The following is a 16541-nucleotide window of genomic DNA, read 5'->3' on the forward strand; positions in this document are numbered from 1 at the left end:
CCCCCAGGCCAGTTGGCTGCAAAGACTGGTTGCGACCACTGTGGAGGATCAGCTGTGCTGGGTCCATCCCAAAGAGCAGGACTTAGTTCCAAGGGGCTCCTCAGTCACTTGGCTGGGCAGGACATAGCCAAGTAGAGTTAGTTGGGGCTGAACGTCCTTCAGAACTTCAGGTAGCCACTCTGTGAATCGAACGTAAGATCTGAGGAAATGTCATCAACCCATCCATTTTCAAAATGATACTTCTGAATGCACAGGAAAATATTTTCAGACAATTCTCCTATAGGGTTCACCTTCTCCATTTCGAGCCTCCAGTGTCATTAGACAGAGACCATAATTCAACTTGGCCACAGCAGAAGAGATGAGATCTTCCTGGAATCACAGAAGCTGGCGTCTCCCAATGGGCGCCATTCTGTTCTGAGCATCCGTCTCTAGCTCAGCATTGTTGGTCTGAGCCCAGTTTTTCCATACTTCAAGCCCTTCTTCTGGCTTTGGAGAATTTGGAAGCAGAAGTTCTGGGGAAGGCTCTGGTGCCCACTGAGTCTGCCTTTTGAATGAGTCACTGTGGAGGCGGTTGGGTGGTGCTTCGATGTGGTCTGAAGCTGTCCGCTGAGTGTACTGGCTCTGCATTTCGCTGATGATTAGTGAACATCTTTTCATATGTATGTCCTCTTTGGAGAAGTGTTTATTTGGGTCCTCTGCTCATTTTTTAATTGGATGGGTTTTTTGTTTTGTTTTTTTGGTGTTGAGTTTTATGAGTTCTTTATAAATTTTGTATATTAACCCTTTTCCCTTGAATGCATTTTTTTCTTTGTAGCTTCCATTTTTTTCATTCTTATAGGAGAATTGTCTGAAAATAAAAAATTGCATATCTTATGTAGAGTTCTCTTGGTACTTAATAGATGTTGTTTTAATGAATGATATTTGGAGCAATGACTGTGCAAAAGAGAGACTTCATTAAGTCTTGAGCATGAAAAACCTGGACGGTTTTTTCCATTGACTTTTTAAAATGTACCCTTAGATGGAACATTCATATTCCATTTGTATCTTATTTTAAAAAGTCAGCAAATGTTTATTAAGAGTCCACTACATAAAAGCTCCTGGATCCGGGATTAGAAAAGAGTCATGGACAAAACATTTGGCATGGCTTTAAAGGGAAGGACAGACATGTAAACTATATTGCCCCCAAAGAAAAGTCCAAGTCATTGAGCAAGTCTTCAGAAGGCTCCTAGAGAGTGTTGATTGAACTAAAACACACACAATAAAACTATGAAAGGCATTTTAATTTCCCTGAGATTTCGAGTGAAAAAGGTTGAATTCAGAAGGCTGTTTACATAGCTAGTCATGCCTTTTGCTACAAATAAACATTTAGTGTACTCCAAACAAAAACAGCAAAGCAACCAGGAGGTTCATCAGTGGCCCACTGATATCACCTCTTGCCATAGGGCCGTGGTCGGCAAACTGCGGCTCGCAAGCCACATGCGGCTCTTTGGCCCCTTGAGTGTGGCTCTTCCTAAGCCTTAGGAGTACCCTAATTAAGTTAATAACAATGTACCTACCTATATAGTTTAAGTGTAAAAAATTTGGCTCTCAAAAGAAATTTCAATCGTTGTACTGTTGATATTTGGCTCTGTTGACTAATGAGTTTGCCGACCACTGGTATAGGGTAACCAGAGGGAAATATGTCGAGCAGAAGAAGCCACAAAGGAGGCAGCAGAAGAGATGGTACCTGTTGCCAGAGGTTATCCTGGAGGGACTCCAGGAGCAGAGCCAGGAGGTGCAAAGGACTGAACTGGGAAGTGAAAGGGTAGGGGTTAGTTGGAAGCTGGTGTAAGTTAGAGCTACCTGAAATGATTAATCCAGTCCCTCATTCTTCAACAAGAATATTACAACCAAGGCGTATCAGGCCTCAGGTGAAAACCAACAGTGTGAATGACAATGTGACTGGCATTTAAACTTAGCAGCTGCACTGTCAGGCCCCCCTTTATAAATTCTGAGAGAAAATGGTTTTGAATGAAGAATTCTATACCCAGTCAAACTTTCAATCAAGTGAATCAGAGGACTAAGGATTGAGAAATGTACCTCCCTTGCACACCTTTTTGAGGTAGGTTATCTGACGGTCTTGATGGTGTGTTTACTAGGGATAGAAAAAGTAGCGAAAACATTCTAGAACTTCAATCAAAAACGATTTGAGGATGATTGCTATGCAGCATGTTTGGAAAGCAGTTGATTCTAATTTGAAAAGTCCTTAAGAATGGAGTAGGTACCATGCAGTAGAATAAAAAGCTGGAAGATTTTAGTGATATGGAGAGGAAAGCATAAGTTTCTTGTGCAGTTACCCAAGAGGAAGAGTAGTTAGAAGTTCTGGGAAATAGGTAAGCCTGTATCAGAAAGACATGGTCCAAATATTCGGCGACTTAAAAAGGGTAGTCTCGCCCTAACTGGTTTGGCTCAGCGGATAGAGTGACGGCCTGCGGACTCAAGGGTCCCAGGTTCGATTCCGGTCAAGGGCATGTACCTTGGTTGCGGGCACATCCCCAGTGGGGAGTGTGCAGGAGGCAGCTGATCGGTGTTTCTCTCTCATCAATGTTTCTAACTCTCTATCCCTCTCCCTTCCTCTCTGTAAAAAATCAATAAAATATATTTTAAAAAAGGGTAGTCTGATTTTGAGCAGTTGGAGGACAATAAAGAGAATCCATTTCACCTTAAGACTGAGAACATTCTTCTTCAAGTGATGCATGGATCATGTCATTGGACTCACAGGGAAGGAAATGTTATCCTGGTACATTGTTGTGGGTGCTCTGCAGTGATCGGTCTAGAATCTATAGGCAAAGTACAGAAGAGTTCATTGGCTGCCTCTGGGTGCAGTCTGGGGGGTTAGATAGGAAAGGGTGGAGGGACTTGTTTTCTTTTTAACAAATTTTAAAATCATTTGTATATATTAACTTAGTAATTTAAAAAATAACTGATTATCAGGATTTAGAATCACAAAAGCTCTTGGTTCAGGTGTCCAGTTTTAGTGCCTCTTCTGTTCTGGTGGGCAAGTCACGTAGCCTCTGCAAAGCCTGTGTTTTCACCCACCCTATGAGGCACACAGTATTATCACAAGGATTCAATTGGATAATGTACGTTCAAGCTCTTTGTAAACTAAGAACCAAACGAATGTTCTCTCTACTTTATGCTGTTAATTATGTACTTTATTAGAGGAAGTAGTTAGGTTGAAATTATAACATGGGTGGGTATGTCTGTGGTCTACTTAAGAAAGTTCACATAGTTTCAGTCTCTTAAGTGATTTCAGGTCACGAGGACTACATTTTCTAGCATCTACTCAATAGCTCACACTGTTCTTAGTGCTTGACATGGAATTAGGCATTTCTTAGATTTCCCCAGAAAATCACTGATGCAAGGAGAAAGGACTGTAGATCTCCAGGGGGCTGTCTGTTAGCTCCTAGTAGAAAAGTCATGTGAACCTTACATTCTACTCTATAATATGCCTTGTTTGTCATAATTTAACATTGCTCTTTAGTCCAATTCACCAAAAAGATGTGCCCCTTTTCCTCTGTGGCTTCACACTCCCCCTGCTGACCACTGGGGTCAGTGGTAGGGGTGGGTGTCTCCCAATTTGAAAAACACTGAATGAGCCCTGGCTGGTGTGGCTCAGTTGGTTGAGTATCCTCCTGTGCACCGACAGGTCACCTGTTCAATTCCTGGTCAGGACACATGCCCGGGTTTCAGGCTCAATTCCCAGTAGGGGGCGTGCAGGAGGCAGCCGATGAATGATTCTCGCTCACCATTGATGTTTCTCTCTCCCTTCCTCACTCTGAAATCAATAAAAACATTGTTAAAAAGAAAAAAAAAACACTGAGTGATATTTGGGTGGCCTTATGTAATGCTTAGAACATTATAATGTAGGTGATAATATTCCAATATTGCTCAACTAAGTTCCAAAGCATTTGAATAATTTGCCCAGGGTCACATAGCTGGTAAGTAAAGGAACTGGATGCCTCCCCCGCCAAAAAAATTTTTGTTGGACTTCAAAATCATTTGCTCAGCCCTGCCTTTAGAGGTGGAAACCTAAATTAGCCTTTTGTAGAGTTCCTTTTTATGTTCTCAGAAAATAGAATGCAAACATTTTTTACTTTCTTCTAGTTTGGGTCCTTATTCATTGACGATTTTGTCTCTGTTTTCAGCCAAAGCTCCAGGCAAACCTATTCAGGTAGTTTATGTGCCCTCCCATCTGTTTCACATGCTATTTGAGTTGTTCAAGGTAAGTGGAATTTAACAACATGGGAAGAAGTCTTCATTTTAAATTACTTTGATTCAGGGCATAATGGATTCATTACATTAGCATAAGAAAAAGGTTTTGCATACCATTTAAAAAATTCTATTTCTGATATCCTGTGGGTTTTATAATTTGTACACTGTGAGCTGAAAAATTGCTGTGTACAGTGTAGTCTTCGTGAATATTAGTATATATTGATTTTGAAGCTTAATTGTACTTTAGTGATTTGATGTAAAATCCATACTGTTTTTTCTTCAGTTAGGAGATTAGAGATGCTTTTTAGTTTCCAAACCTGGCAAGGTTTTATTGATGGTACACAGATCAACATAAAAACAATTTTACACATATTTACGCCTCTGAACATTAACTGTGCTGGTGCATTAGTAGTTGTTCTAGTCCTGAGAGCTACCGTAACCCTTTTACATATTCGAGTCAATTCAGAAGATCTGACAGAGGCAGAGGAGAAAGATATGGAAGGATTAAACCAAAAAAGACCCTCCCCCCATAAAAGAGTCTTTAGAATCTCTCTGGCTTAAGCTGCTGCTTTTGTTAACCAGTAGCTAATGGCATTTACAGTAGCAGAATTACAGGCACAAGGCTTTGGAGCTAAAATTTCATTTCTGCCACTATGTGCGAAACCCTAAATTGAACACCTGAAAATCACTTATGCTGATTTGCTTCCCAAAAACGATGCTGTTATTAATGCAACACTCAAAGGTGGAGATGGGCATTCAGTTGTGAACTTTCTCCTCAACAGCTGTGGCTTCTTTTTAACTGGCGTCTTCCCCTTTTTTTTTTTTTTCAACCAAATGATTCATTCTGTGGGAAGCAGGTTTTCCACCTGCTTTTAGAGGAAAGGCACTCTGAAACCGCAGGCTGATAAGTAGATTTCAGGTTCACCAGTGAGCCTCTGCGGCCTTGTGCCACACGATGAAAACATTCCTCTTGGTTGAAAGTCGAATGGCTTGAATACCCTAAAGCCAAACTAAAAGAAAAAAGGGAGGAAAGCCCAGCCAGTTTGGCTCAGTGGATAGAGTGTCGGCCTGTGGAAGGGTCCTGGGTTTGATTGTGGTCAAGGGCACGTACCTGGGTTGCAGGCATGATCCCCGGCCCTGGTTGGGGCGCATGCAGAAGGCAGCCAATCGATGTGTCTCTCTCACATCGATGTTTCTCTCTGTCTCTTCTCCTCCCTTCCCCTCTCTCTAAATATCAATGGAAAAATTCCCTCAGGTGAGGATTAACAAAAAAAAGGGGGGGGGAATTGATGTGCAGTATGGTAGATGGGACTTAAACTAGATGAAAAACAAAGCATCAGGGAGTGTTTCCATGATCTGAACCACATTGAGCTAAGTTCTTTTTTTTTAAAATATATTTTATTGATTTTTTTACAGAGAGGAAGGGAGAGAGAGAGTTAGAAACATCGATGAGAGAGAAACATCGATCAGCTGCCTCCTGCACACCTCCCACTGGGGATGTGCCCGAAACCCAGGTACATGCCCTTGACCGGAATCGAACCTGGGACCTTTCAGTCTGCAGGCCGACGCTCTATCCACTGAGCCAAACCGGTTTCGGCGAGCTAAGTTCTTTAGAGGGAAAAAATGTCATATAAATGCAACCACTATCCACTCCCCGCCCCCCACAAAAAATAGTGCATAAGTAAGCTCATGTGAGTTTCTTTTTTTTAATTGTGGTTTGTGAGGGTTGTAAAGAAAAGGGCTTATTATTTCAGAACTCAATGAGAGCAACAGTTGAACTCTATGAAGACAGAAAAGAGGCCTACCCAGCGGTTAAAACCCTTGTCACTCTGGGTAAAGAAGACTTGTCCATTAAGGTAACTGCTTTGTTTGTACATACACTTTAATTGTCAGTTCATGTCATAGTATCTAGACATTGTGGAATCAGAGGGAAGGGAAGAAGACTGACATTTGCTGAATGTCGGTATTCGTCAAGCACTATGTTAGATCTTTGACTTAAGTTACCTCATTTAAACTTTATTAGCAGCCTGTGTTTCAGGGAGCTAAACAGGGTCTCAAACCCAAGCCCGTGGGATCCCATGACACTTTCCTACCTCCTTTGTTTTACACTGTTCATATTTCATTGGGGGCTCAAAGCCCTTGTACACTTGAGAGTAATCTCATATGCGCGTTATTTAATAAACTTGTTGTCTCCTATTAAGTCTGGAATGACTCCTCCCTCCCCCCCCCTTCACCACCTCCTCCTCCTCTTCTTTCTCTTCCATTACAGATCAGCGACCTAGGTGGTGGTGTCCCCCTTCGAAAAATAGATCGTCTTTTTAACTACATGTATTCCACTGCTCCTAGACCAAGCCTGGAGCCTTCAAGAGCTGCCCCTCTGGTAAGCATCTTAAACTGCTGCTTAAGGAAAGACCGTTAACATGGGCAGGGACTCCCCACGGCTGGGCATAAGCCTCATTGAATTGGAATGTTCCCTGTGTGGGCCTGGCTTGGAGGAGGGAGAATTTTATGCCACTGCTGCTTTCTTTGTGAAGCCTTTGGACTGAGATTTCTTCTCTAATTTGTGTCTGAGACACACTCAGAGCTCCGTGCCTTACTCCCAAATACAGAGAAAAGGCATTTCTTGTGGTTACAGGTGCTCCAGGAGCACCATTTACTACCTGGAGCTACCCCTGGAGGGGGTGGAAGTCCAATTGCGGGTGAGCAAAGGAACAGTGCAGCATGCGTGGCTGTAGTGTGGTCCTGGCACTTTTGTGTGCATACCATAGAGGCCAAATCACCCCGGGCCCTTGAACTTCCCCACCAAATTTGTTTATATAATTAAAATGTCAAAATTAGGAACACTACATTTTTTATATTAAATAGCACAAGCAGGAAACATATAGGTGGCGTATGCATTTTCAGAGCCCTTTCTGTCTCACTCTGGAAATAACCTTCAGCCCTATTAAGGCAGTGAGAACAGTCTGGTTACCATGGCAGCATTGAGATCCTGGTAGGGCCACACTTTCTTCCCCTGCTGAGTGTTTCTAATTGACAAACAACAATTGAACCCTTTGTCATTAAACACAGCAACATCTATCAGTCTGCAAAATGGTTCAGGGTATAAATTAAGCTTCATTTTCAAGTTCTACCTGACTGGTAAGCACGTAAGATTATATTTTATTTGCATGAATAAAATCTTACATTTTGCATTGTTTATTCAAGACAGAGTTTATTAACTCAGCATGTTGAAAACAGAGAGGGAGTCACTTACATTGGATTCAAGAAAATTCATGAAAAATCAATTTCGAAAGGCATTGCCTTGACCAGGCTCCTGGTACCTACTTAAATAAATGTCAAAAGGTGGGGGGTGTCTATTCCAGGTCTCAAAATACCATCCTGGGAATAGCTGTTATGTCATAGTTATTTGTTAATGAAACTGAACACCTGAAGCAAGAGACCTTAAAAAATGCGTGTGCACCATCCCATTTTGTAGATGAGAGAATAAGCTTAGTACCTCGCCCAAGGTCATTGAGCTCATCACAGCACTGGCTATGTCGGTGTTCTTTCCAGTGTACCATATGGCCTCTCCTTGTGAAGAAATGCTTCCACTAACATCCCTCCCAGTTAGTAAACTGTCCTCAGCTTTAAAGTGTGGCCCTGGCCGATGTGGCTTAGTTGGGTGGGCACCGTAAGGTTGCTGGTTCAATTCTCAGTCAGGGCACATGCCTGGGCTGCAGGCTTGATCCCCGGGAAGGAGCGTGCAGGAGGCAGCCGATTGACTCTCTCTTTCTCTCTCTCCTTCTCCCTCCTTCCCTCTCCTTTCCTCTCTCTCTCTAAAAATCAATAAAAATATTAAAACAAATAAAATGGGCATGCGGATGTGTACTACTAGAGAACATAGTGTCCTCACCCAACACGTTACTGTGTTCCAGCTCTGTGCTGTGACACATGCATTTGTTTTTCAGAAATGCCCTCCGAGCCAGCTCCTATTGACCTTTTGACACCCTGGGAAAGCTTTCCTGCACCTCACCAAATCTGAGTTAGAGGCCCCTCCTCTGTGTTCCGCAGGACTCCGGGCTTGCCTGCCTCCTCACATCAGGCCTGTGTTGGCCCCAGGCATTGTCGGCTGGTCCCTGGCACACCTGAGAGTAGGGTCTGGGCTTTGCTGGAATGGATGAAGCTGTTTTCCTGGCCTCTTGCTGGCGTACACTGGCTTCTTGACTGTGGTGATCTCAGTAACCATTGTGGCTGTTTTGTCTTCACTACTGGCCGCACTCTGTCAGTCTTAATGCCCTTAAAAGATGGGGTACACTCCTCTGTCATACCCAGCCCTTTGAGTTAGGCCCTCCCCTGAGGAAAAAATCTAGGGAAGATGGTAGAAATCCATGTAACATAGTAGAATTGCTCTTCTGTAGTAGCCATAATAGCAATTTCCATGCATTTAGTTTTATTATGTCTGATGAGTTAAGTTGTTTTTTTTTATTACTACATTTTCCGATGAGAAGACATTCTCACAGAGGTGCAGTAAATTGCTCAGAGTTGCCTGGCTGGTGTGGCTCAGTGGTTGAGCATCAAACTATGAAGCAGGAGGTCACGGTTTGATTCCCGGTCAAGGCACATGCCTGGGTTGAGGGCTCAATCCCCAGTAGGGGGTGTGCAGGAGTCAGCTGAGCAATGATTCTCTCTCATCACTGATGTTTCTCTCTCTCTCTTCCTCTCCCCTTTTCGCTGAAATCAATAAAAATATATTGGGAGCCCTAGCTGGTTTGGCTCAGTGGATAGAGCGTCGGCCTGCGGACTGAAGGGTCCCAGGTTTGATTCCGGCCAAGGGCATGTACCTTGGTTGCGGGCACATCCCCAGTAGGGGGTGTGCAGGAGGCAGCTGATCAATGCTTCTCTCTCATTGATGTTTCTAACTCTCTATCCCTCTCCCTTCCTCTCTGTAAAAAAATCAATAAAATATATTTAAAAAATAGAATGATAGAAATTTAAAAATATATATACTGGGGAAAAATTGCTCAGAGTTGCACAAAAAGCAAGTTTCAATTTAAGTGTATCTGAGCCTAAAGCCCATGCAACTGCCTAAAGCCCATTTACATGACCCCACCAACTCCTTTGTTAACCTTAGCAATGGATTTAATCAGAGGGACTAAAGCTTTCCCTCTACCCCAGCTTCAGTCTCAGTTGTTTTTATTGTTGTTAATACCTAAGGCCTTCACCCCCCGCCCCCAACAACCTATTACTGACAGTCAGAGTTCTAGGATATAGAGATATAGGTGGGTACTGGAATTCTTGTCTTTAAAAATACTAGTATATGCACTACCATATATCCAAATCTTATAGTATTCCTATAACCTTAGGAAGTAGTCACTCAGGAAATTTTCTTTTCAATGTGTTAGCCTTGGTGCTGGTAGATTTGCACTGCTGTGCTATTCAATTTATTTCTTTGCTTCAGAGAGCAAGGGAATCTGATAATGAAACTTTGAAATGATGTGGTTTCGTTTTGTTGCCAGTTCAAATCCCACTCGATTGGGATTTGCTTTAAAAATGTGCTTTCAAGTGCTAAGAAAGCACTAGTCAAAAATTGCAGTATTCCTATTATTTTCTAAACCTACGAGAAGTGCTTTTGTAGAGTGAAAATAGTTTGCCATAGGCGAGCATATACAGCATTGTAGAGGTTGAATCAATTGGTTTTTTTTTCTTTAAGTCTGAATCAAGAATTTATTTTAATCTTGAATGATCCTCATACCAAACGTGATGGCGTGTGTGCCTGTCTCACGGAATTCATTTTCTTTCCCCTGTAGGCTGGATTTGGTTATGGCTTGCCAATTTCTCGTCTGTATGCTAGATATTTCCAAGGAGATCTAAAACTGTATTCTATGGAAGGAGTGGGTACGGATGCTGTAATTTATTTGAAGGTAATGCATTTTTTTTTCTGTTAGTATGAAGGCATCTACGCTTTAAAACTGTAAGTTCTAATAACTACTAGATAATAGACCATAGCATCTATTATCTCTTATATTCAGCCTCAGATTTACTTAAGTTTTATGTGAAAACCATGTTATGCCTCACCCTTGAGTGTACAGTCAGATATAGCAAAATATGAAATATGGAGCTATAAAGAGTAAAATGATTGATTTTTAAAACCTTAATTCAAAGTTGTGATTTTCAAAAGATTGCATATCCATTGAAAGCACTCATCTAGCAGGAGACAGATTATCATAAACTGGAATCTTTTGGTCTGTTGCTTTAAAAACTTGCTGGCTTTCCCAAAGCCACAATAACTCAGTTATCATAATATAGTCATTAAAAAAGGCTGATCTAATAACAGAGTTCTCTGTGACACAGATTTTCTCATTCATTGATACTGTTATACTTTTCTTGACTTCTAAACTCTAGAATATTTGAAGTATTTTTTGAATAGGTTATATAAGTACATATTACAGAATTTTAATGCTACAAAAGGGAGAACTAAGTCTCTCCCACCACTGGCCCAAAATCACCCTATTCTGTTCCCAGCGGTAACCAAAGGTACCAGTTTCTTGTGGATCCTTCTAGAAAAAATTTAATTTTTTTTCACACAAATGATTATTTCAGCACTTTGCTGTATATTTTTTTACTTTCCAGTATGTATTGGAGATCTTTTCCTATCAGTTCATATAGAACTGGCTCCTTTTTAACGGCCACATAGTGTGCTATATGTTATAAAATATAACATACATGTAATGTATTATACCGTAACTTCACTAGTATCTGGAGTGTTTATCTTAGATGCCAGTGCATTTGAATGTGTGATATTTGATAACACTTTATGGCTTTATGTTTGTAAATCTAGTATGTATGGAATTTTTTTTCTTTCTGAGCCCTTTGGGAGAATGGTTGCCCAGTGAACAGTAGTGCTTGGCCTAAGACCGTATAGTCCAAAGTATCTCAAAGCAGTATTAACTGGATTCAAATGCTTTTTGTTGTGGTCATGTGTACGTCAGTACTAGCTTTGAATGAGTGAATATTTTTATTCCTTTAAAAAAGCTTTCATTTCATCCTCCCAGTCTAAGTAATCTACTAGAATAGTATAGTTTTAATATAATTCAAAAAATATATATTAAGGTTTCTAATGTTTTAAATATAAAATTTGAATTTGTATTTCATGTGAGACAAATGGCACTGTGGCCCTTTGGTGTATATTTTTTTCCATTAGGCTCTTTCAAGTGAATCATTCGAGAGGCTTCCAGTATTCAATAAGTCAGCATGGCGCCATTACAAGACCACACCTGAAGCAGATGATTGGAGCAATCCCAGCAGAGAGCCCAGAGACGCTTCTAAATACAAGGCAAAACAGTAATAAATTACTTCGCTTTCTATCCTGGAATATCTGATTTTCTCTACAGTGTGCCAGCCTGTCAATTGATACTTTCAGCCAAATCTTCTTTGTGGTTTTATCACTGGGAAAGCAAAGTGAGCCCTGGCCAGTGTGGCTCTGTTGGGCGTCGTCCCATGCACCAAGAGGTCCCTGGTTCTATTCCCAGAATACATTCCCTGCTTTCTAGCTCGATCTCCACTAGGGGATGTTCAGGAGGCAGCTGATCAATGTTTCGCACTTCAATGTTTTTCTCTCTCCCTTTCCCTTTCTGTCTCTAAAATCAATAAAAACATATTTGGGGGAAAAAAGCAAAGCAAAGTTATCCTTAAAAAATATTGAAGCAGCTTTCTCACCCCAGACAGGAAAGAGAACAAGAATTGGGTAACCAGAATAGCCATTCAAATAGAGGCCTTGTTGTCCCAGGAGTCCTTGCACTGTGGAGATCTTAACAGCAGTGAGCGGAGTTTATCATGCCATGAATTATATTTGAAAAGTAATTGAGTTGGCAGTTTATCATCATCCACAGGGCTTGACAGAAAAAAAAAGCTAGAGAAATGCTGTGGGTTCAAACTGAAAAAAATCAAGAAGTTAAAATTATCAATCAAGATAAACAAAATGCGGTATATCCACACAATGGAATATTATTAGTCACCCTTTAAAATGAATGAGGTTCTGGACATGCTACAATATGGATGAACCTGAAATCATTACACTAAGTACAATAAGCCAGACCCAAAAGGACAAATACCATATCATTCCACTTATATGAGGTACCTAGTATAGTCAGATTCATAGAGATGGAAATTAGGATGGTGGTTGCCAAGGGCAGGGGGAATAGGGAGCTATTGCTTAATGGGGAGAGAGCTTCAGTTGGGGAAGATGAGAAAGTTCTGGAGGTCAGTTGCACAACAATGTGAATGCACTTAACACTACTGACCTGGACATTTAAAAATGACTGATCATATTGAGATTTTTTATGCAAATTTAACATTGCAATTTTCCTCCCTATCTATGATAATAAAAGCGTAATATGCTAATTAGACCAGACTTACTTCTGGACAAAGCTGAGCCTGCGAGGGAAGCCCGGGTCCCGGGTGCCAGAGGGAAGCCGGTGCTGGCAACCAGGGGAAGGAAAGCCTACGCTTGCACGAATTTCATGCACTGGGCCTCTAGTTAAATTTAATTGCATATATCTCTTCTTACCCTGAAAACCTTGTCTTAACATAATGCAACAGAAAGCTATTTGTCTGCAAATATAGTTTATATAGCTTTGTCATTTTGTACCATTATCATAGCATTGGTCTTTTTGATGAAGGATATAAAGGGTATCTACACTGATGTATTATTATTTTTTCTATGGAGTCTTGTGATGGACCTCTGAGCAATATTGTGGGACTGGTCACTTACCTCAAATGATAAAATTTAGAGGAGTTTGGTTTGTGCAAGTGAGTGCAAGCACACAGGTGGTTATGTCTATGTATACATACACACCACCACCACCATCACCACCACTACCGGCCAAGATTAAGCTACATCACCTTAATACACCTGGATCAATTTCCTTTGATTCCATTCTCAGTCTGTATGTAAGCCAGGTAGTGTGTTGGGCATCAATGTGACCAATTAATTCAAACTATTGCTCTGATGGGGGAGTTGTTGAGTAGTATAGAAGCAGTCTTTTAAAATAACATCCATTTGAATTGTAAAGAGATGGCTTTAGTTGAATATTGTTTTAAAGACAGTTTTAAAGCTAAACAGTTTAGAGGTTGTATACTGATTCAGATGTGCTTAATTAGCCCTGGCTGGTTTGGGTCAGTGGATAGAGCATCGGTGTGCAGGAGGCAGCTGATTGATGTTTCTCTCTCATCGATGTTTCTGACTCTCTATCCCTCTCCCTTCTTCTCTGTAAAAAATCAATAAAATATATTTTTTATAAAAGATGTGCTTAATTAGTATACAACACTGTTCAACACTATAATTTCTAATATAGTGTTAGACAAACATATTTTAGCAAAAGACAATTTTTAAAATTCTAAAATGGTTAGCCTGACAATTTAAATTGTTAAATTATACAAGTAGGATAATCTTGGGGAAGTATTCACTAGGTGAATGAGAAATTCTAAGAAAACTTATTCTCTAACCAGGCTTTTAACAGTTTTATTGATATAATTCATATACCATAAAATTCACCCTTTTAAAGCATACAATTCGGTGGTATTTAGTATATTCACAGGGTTGTGTGGCCCTCACCACTCCCTGATTTTAGAAAATGTTCATCTCCCCCAAAAGAAACCCTGTTAACATTCCTCATTTCTACTCAGGTTTTTAACTGAGAGTAAAGTATATATAGGCAATTAAATGGTAATTCTTTTTCTGTAGTAACCATAGAGAATAATTCTGAGATAAGGCAAAGGTTTTTGAATTATCACTCTAATTAAACACTGAGTAAGTCTTGGTTAAAATAGAGAAGGTTATACTCATAAACTCACTATGGATTTTCCCGTTATTTTCTTTGTAGAGACAAGATCAAGACTAATAGAACTTTCTAGAGAACTGAATGCTCTGGTCCTCTCTGTGAAGAAAGATCATCTTCCGCAAGTCAACCTCTGACCTCCTTTCCTCTACCAACTCTGAGTGTGACACCGTAGTTATTCCAGTGCTGGACCTTTCCCAGAGAAACTTCCATGTAGCTACTTCAGATCTTCCAACTAGCGTAGTAAATTGAGTACCTTTATAGTATGTTGTGATTTGGTTGGTGCCTGTCATAAGAGAGCGCAGAGCCTCGTGAGCGCTCTCGTGTCCTCATACCTCTCTCATTATCATAGAGTCAAGTGTCTACAGTGTCCCCAGGGTTCTAAGCTTCCTCCTCATCCCAGATACAGATCTCTACTGTTGTACTTTGTGACCAAATACCATGTTTGTCCCAAACCACTGACTAAGGCCTGGGGAATTGAAGACATTAGCTGAGCGATAATTCAATCCCAGGGCCCTTCTCACATGCATCACTCCTCGCTCTCTGATTGAGAGTTTTGCCTTCTGCCATCTGATTGTATTCTCATTGTGAGGTGTGTGTACTCCACGTTTAGTCTTTGATGCATTTGTTTTATTTTAAAATTCACATATATGCTTCTATTATGTCCATTAAGCCGTTCCAAAAGTTGTCTTGGAATTTTTCACTTAACTGCTTGGCTTCAAAGATCTTAAGTGAAAAACTACCTTCTGGTCACTGTCAAGTTTGTAAAGAGTGGGAAGTAGAGCTTCTATGCTTATGTAAACTTTCTACTAACTTAATACTGTACCTTTGTCATATGATACTGCTTTGTAGTTTTCTAAGGAATTGGAAATCCTTGTGTGATGTACTTCACTAATTGTAAAATAGACTAAGGATAAAGTTCTTTCTACTTTATTTTGGAAAATGCCCTACATCTTCATCATTTTCATTTTCATGAATTTTAGCCAGTTTTAGAATTGCCGATCTGATTTTCACAATCGTTTGCTTTTGGCTGAGAGTTGGAATTGGCAGAGGACTTAAGGTGAGGGAAAAGGAGCCATTATTATTGCCCCATAGAAATGGAAGCTATCGGAGAGTCCGGATTACAACCCGCCACTTACATAGCTTCACAGGGTGTGTTTCTTTCATTTCATTATGCGCTAGTTCCCTTCATCTTTAGAAAGAACTCGCTCATCTCTTCCATCCTCAAAGGATCTCATCAGAGACGTCATAATCAGTTAGGTAAAAGAAAGGCCACTGTACATCCAAGACAGGAATGACAAGATGGTCTTTATGGAGGCTGAGTCAGTGTCTTGGGATAGGGCTTTTCCACTGGATTATTTCCTTGTGTAAAAAAATGTAGAAATAGTGGTTCTTTGCATTTAAAAGCCCTGGCTTCCTTATACATGTTAGCTAGTATATGAGTATCTTCCTAGGCCACTATTTCTAACATACTCCTGCCTTGTTCTGTTTCACTGTGCTTCAGGCATGCCCTTTGATTGTGATGCCCTTACAGCAAGATCCATGTAAAGGTTGAAGATGGAAGATAGGGTATGGGAAAATCCTCTCACATTCCTCCCTTTACCGATCTTTTCCAAAAGAAAAGATTGTTTCCAATGTTTTAGTGACTTCATTGGTAGTCCTTTACTAATATGCTTTCTAGTTGACTCATATCCATCTGACCCAAGTACAATCTTGCTTCCTATTTGTTTTCTGCATTAAGAATTTAACTTTGCTCCCAACGTAACCATGAGCAGAGTATCAGGAACATCTGGCATTCTCACAGTTTAGTGACCCAATATTCATTTATTGTTTTTGTTGGCTATGCATGATTCTTTGAACTTCCGTGCATCCCGTTGGCTGTTTGATGGGTTTGTTTCTGAGCAAATGGTCAGATGTCTATCTATAAGTTGTAATATAAATAGGCATTGACCCCTTTCCTGCGAAATTCATTTAGTTCCCTCAATTCTATTGTTTGGATTTCATTGACTTGATTTTATTTTAAGTATTTAGAGACTGTGTCTATTTGGAACAGTGCCAGGCACATAGTAGGTGCTTAATAAATATTAGTGGAATGAAGGGATGCAAATTGAGAGACATTAACCTTGGGTGGAGGGCAACATCTTTAAATTCTTAAGCTAGCTTTTGTTTCCAAATTAAAAATCGTTCCATTCAAGAGCTGTGGAGGTACTGAATTTCCTATTCATAGTGCTAAGCAGTGACCTTGAAATGTAGAGAGATGAAAGAAAAGAAGTAGAGATGGATCCACAGAAAGTTTCTGATCCTTTCTTTGTCTTTAAATATTCATTTTGACTCCTTAATACAGTGGATTCTTTCCATCCAACCGAGTGGCATGGTTTTATGGCCTTGCTTGTAGATTCCAAAGAACTTTCACTCACATACAGCATCCCTTGATCCTTACCGTGCCATGAGGTGGACCATGCAGGCATTATC

General features: G+C 40.5%; 1 protein-coding gene across 3 annotated transcripts in view; it reads left to right on the plus strand.

The window, feature by feature from the left end:
- The window catches only part of PDK3 (pyruvate dehydrogenase kinase, isozyme 3), a 66931-nt gene extending 52598 nt beyond the window's left edge, over window positions 1–14333 (plus strand). For 2 of the 3 annotated variants that reach the window (XM_005861761.2, XM_014536064.1), the window contains exons 7-12: window positions 4188–4264; window positions 6009–6110; window positions 6524–6634; window positions 10041–10154; window positions 11435–11574; window positions 14115–14333. In XM_005861761.2, coding sequence (XP_005861823.1) covers window positions 4188–4264; window positions 6009–6110; window positions 6524–6634; window positions 10041–10154; window positions 11435–11574; window positions 14115–14145 — 575 coding nt within the window. In that variant the 3' untranslated portion in view covers window positions 14146–14333. The remainder of the gene's footprint in view (window positions 1–4187; window positions 4265–6008; window positions 6111–6523; window positions 6635–10040; window positions 10155–11434; window positions 11575–14114) is intronic. The other variant, XM_005861762.2, reaches the window with a different exon arrangement.
- The last annotated feature ends 2208 nt before the right edge of the window (window positions 14334–16541 follow it).

The sequence above is a fragment of the Myotis brandtii genome, unplaced genomic scaffold (genome assembly GCF_000412655.1).
Source record: "Myotis brandtii unplaced genomic scaffold, ASM41265v1 scaffold156, whole genome shotgun sequence".
Lineage (NCBI taxonomy): Eukaryota > Metazoa > Chordata > Mammalia > Chiroptera > Vespertilionidae > Myotis > Myotis brandtii.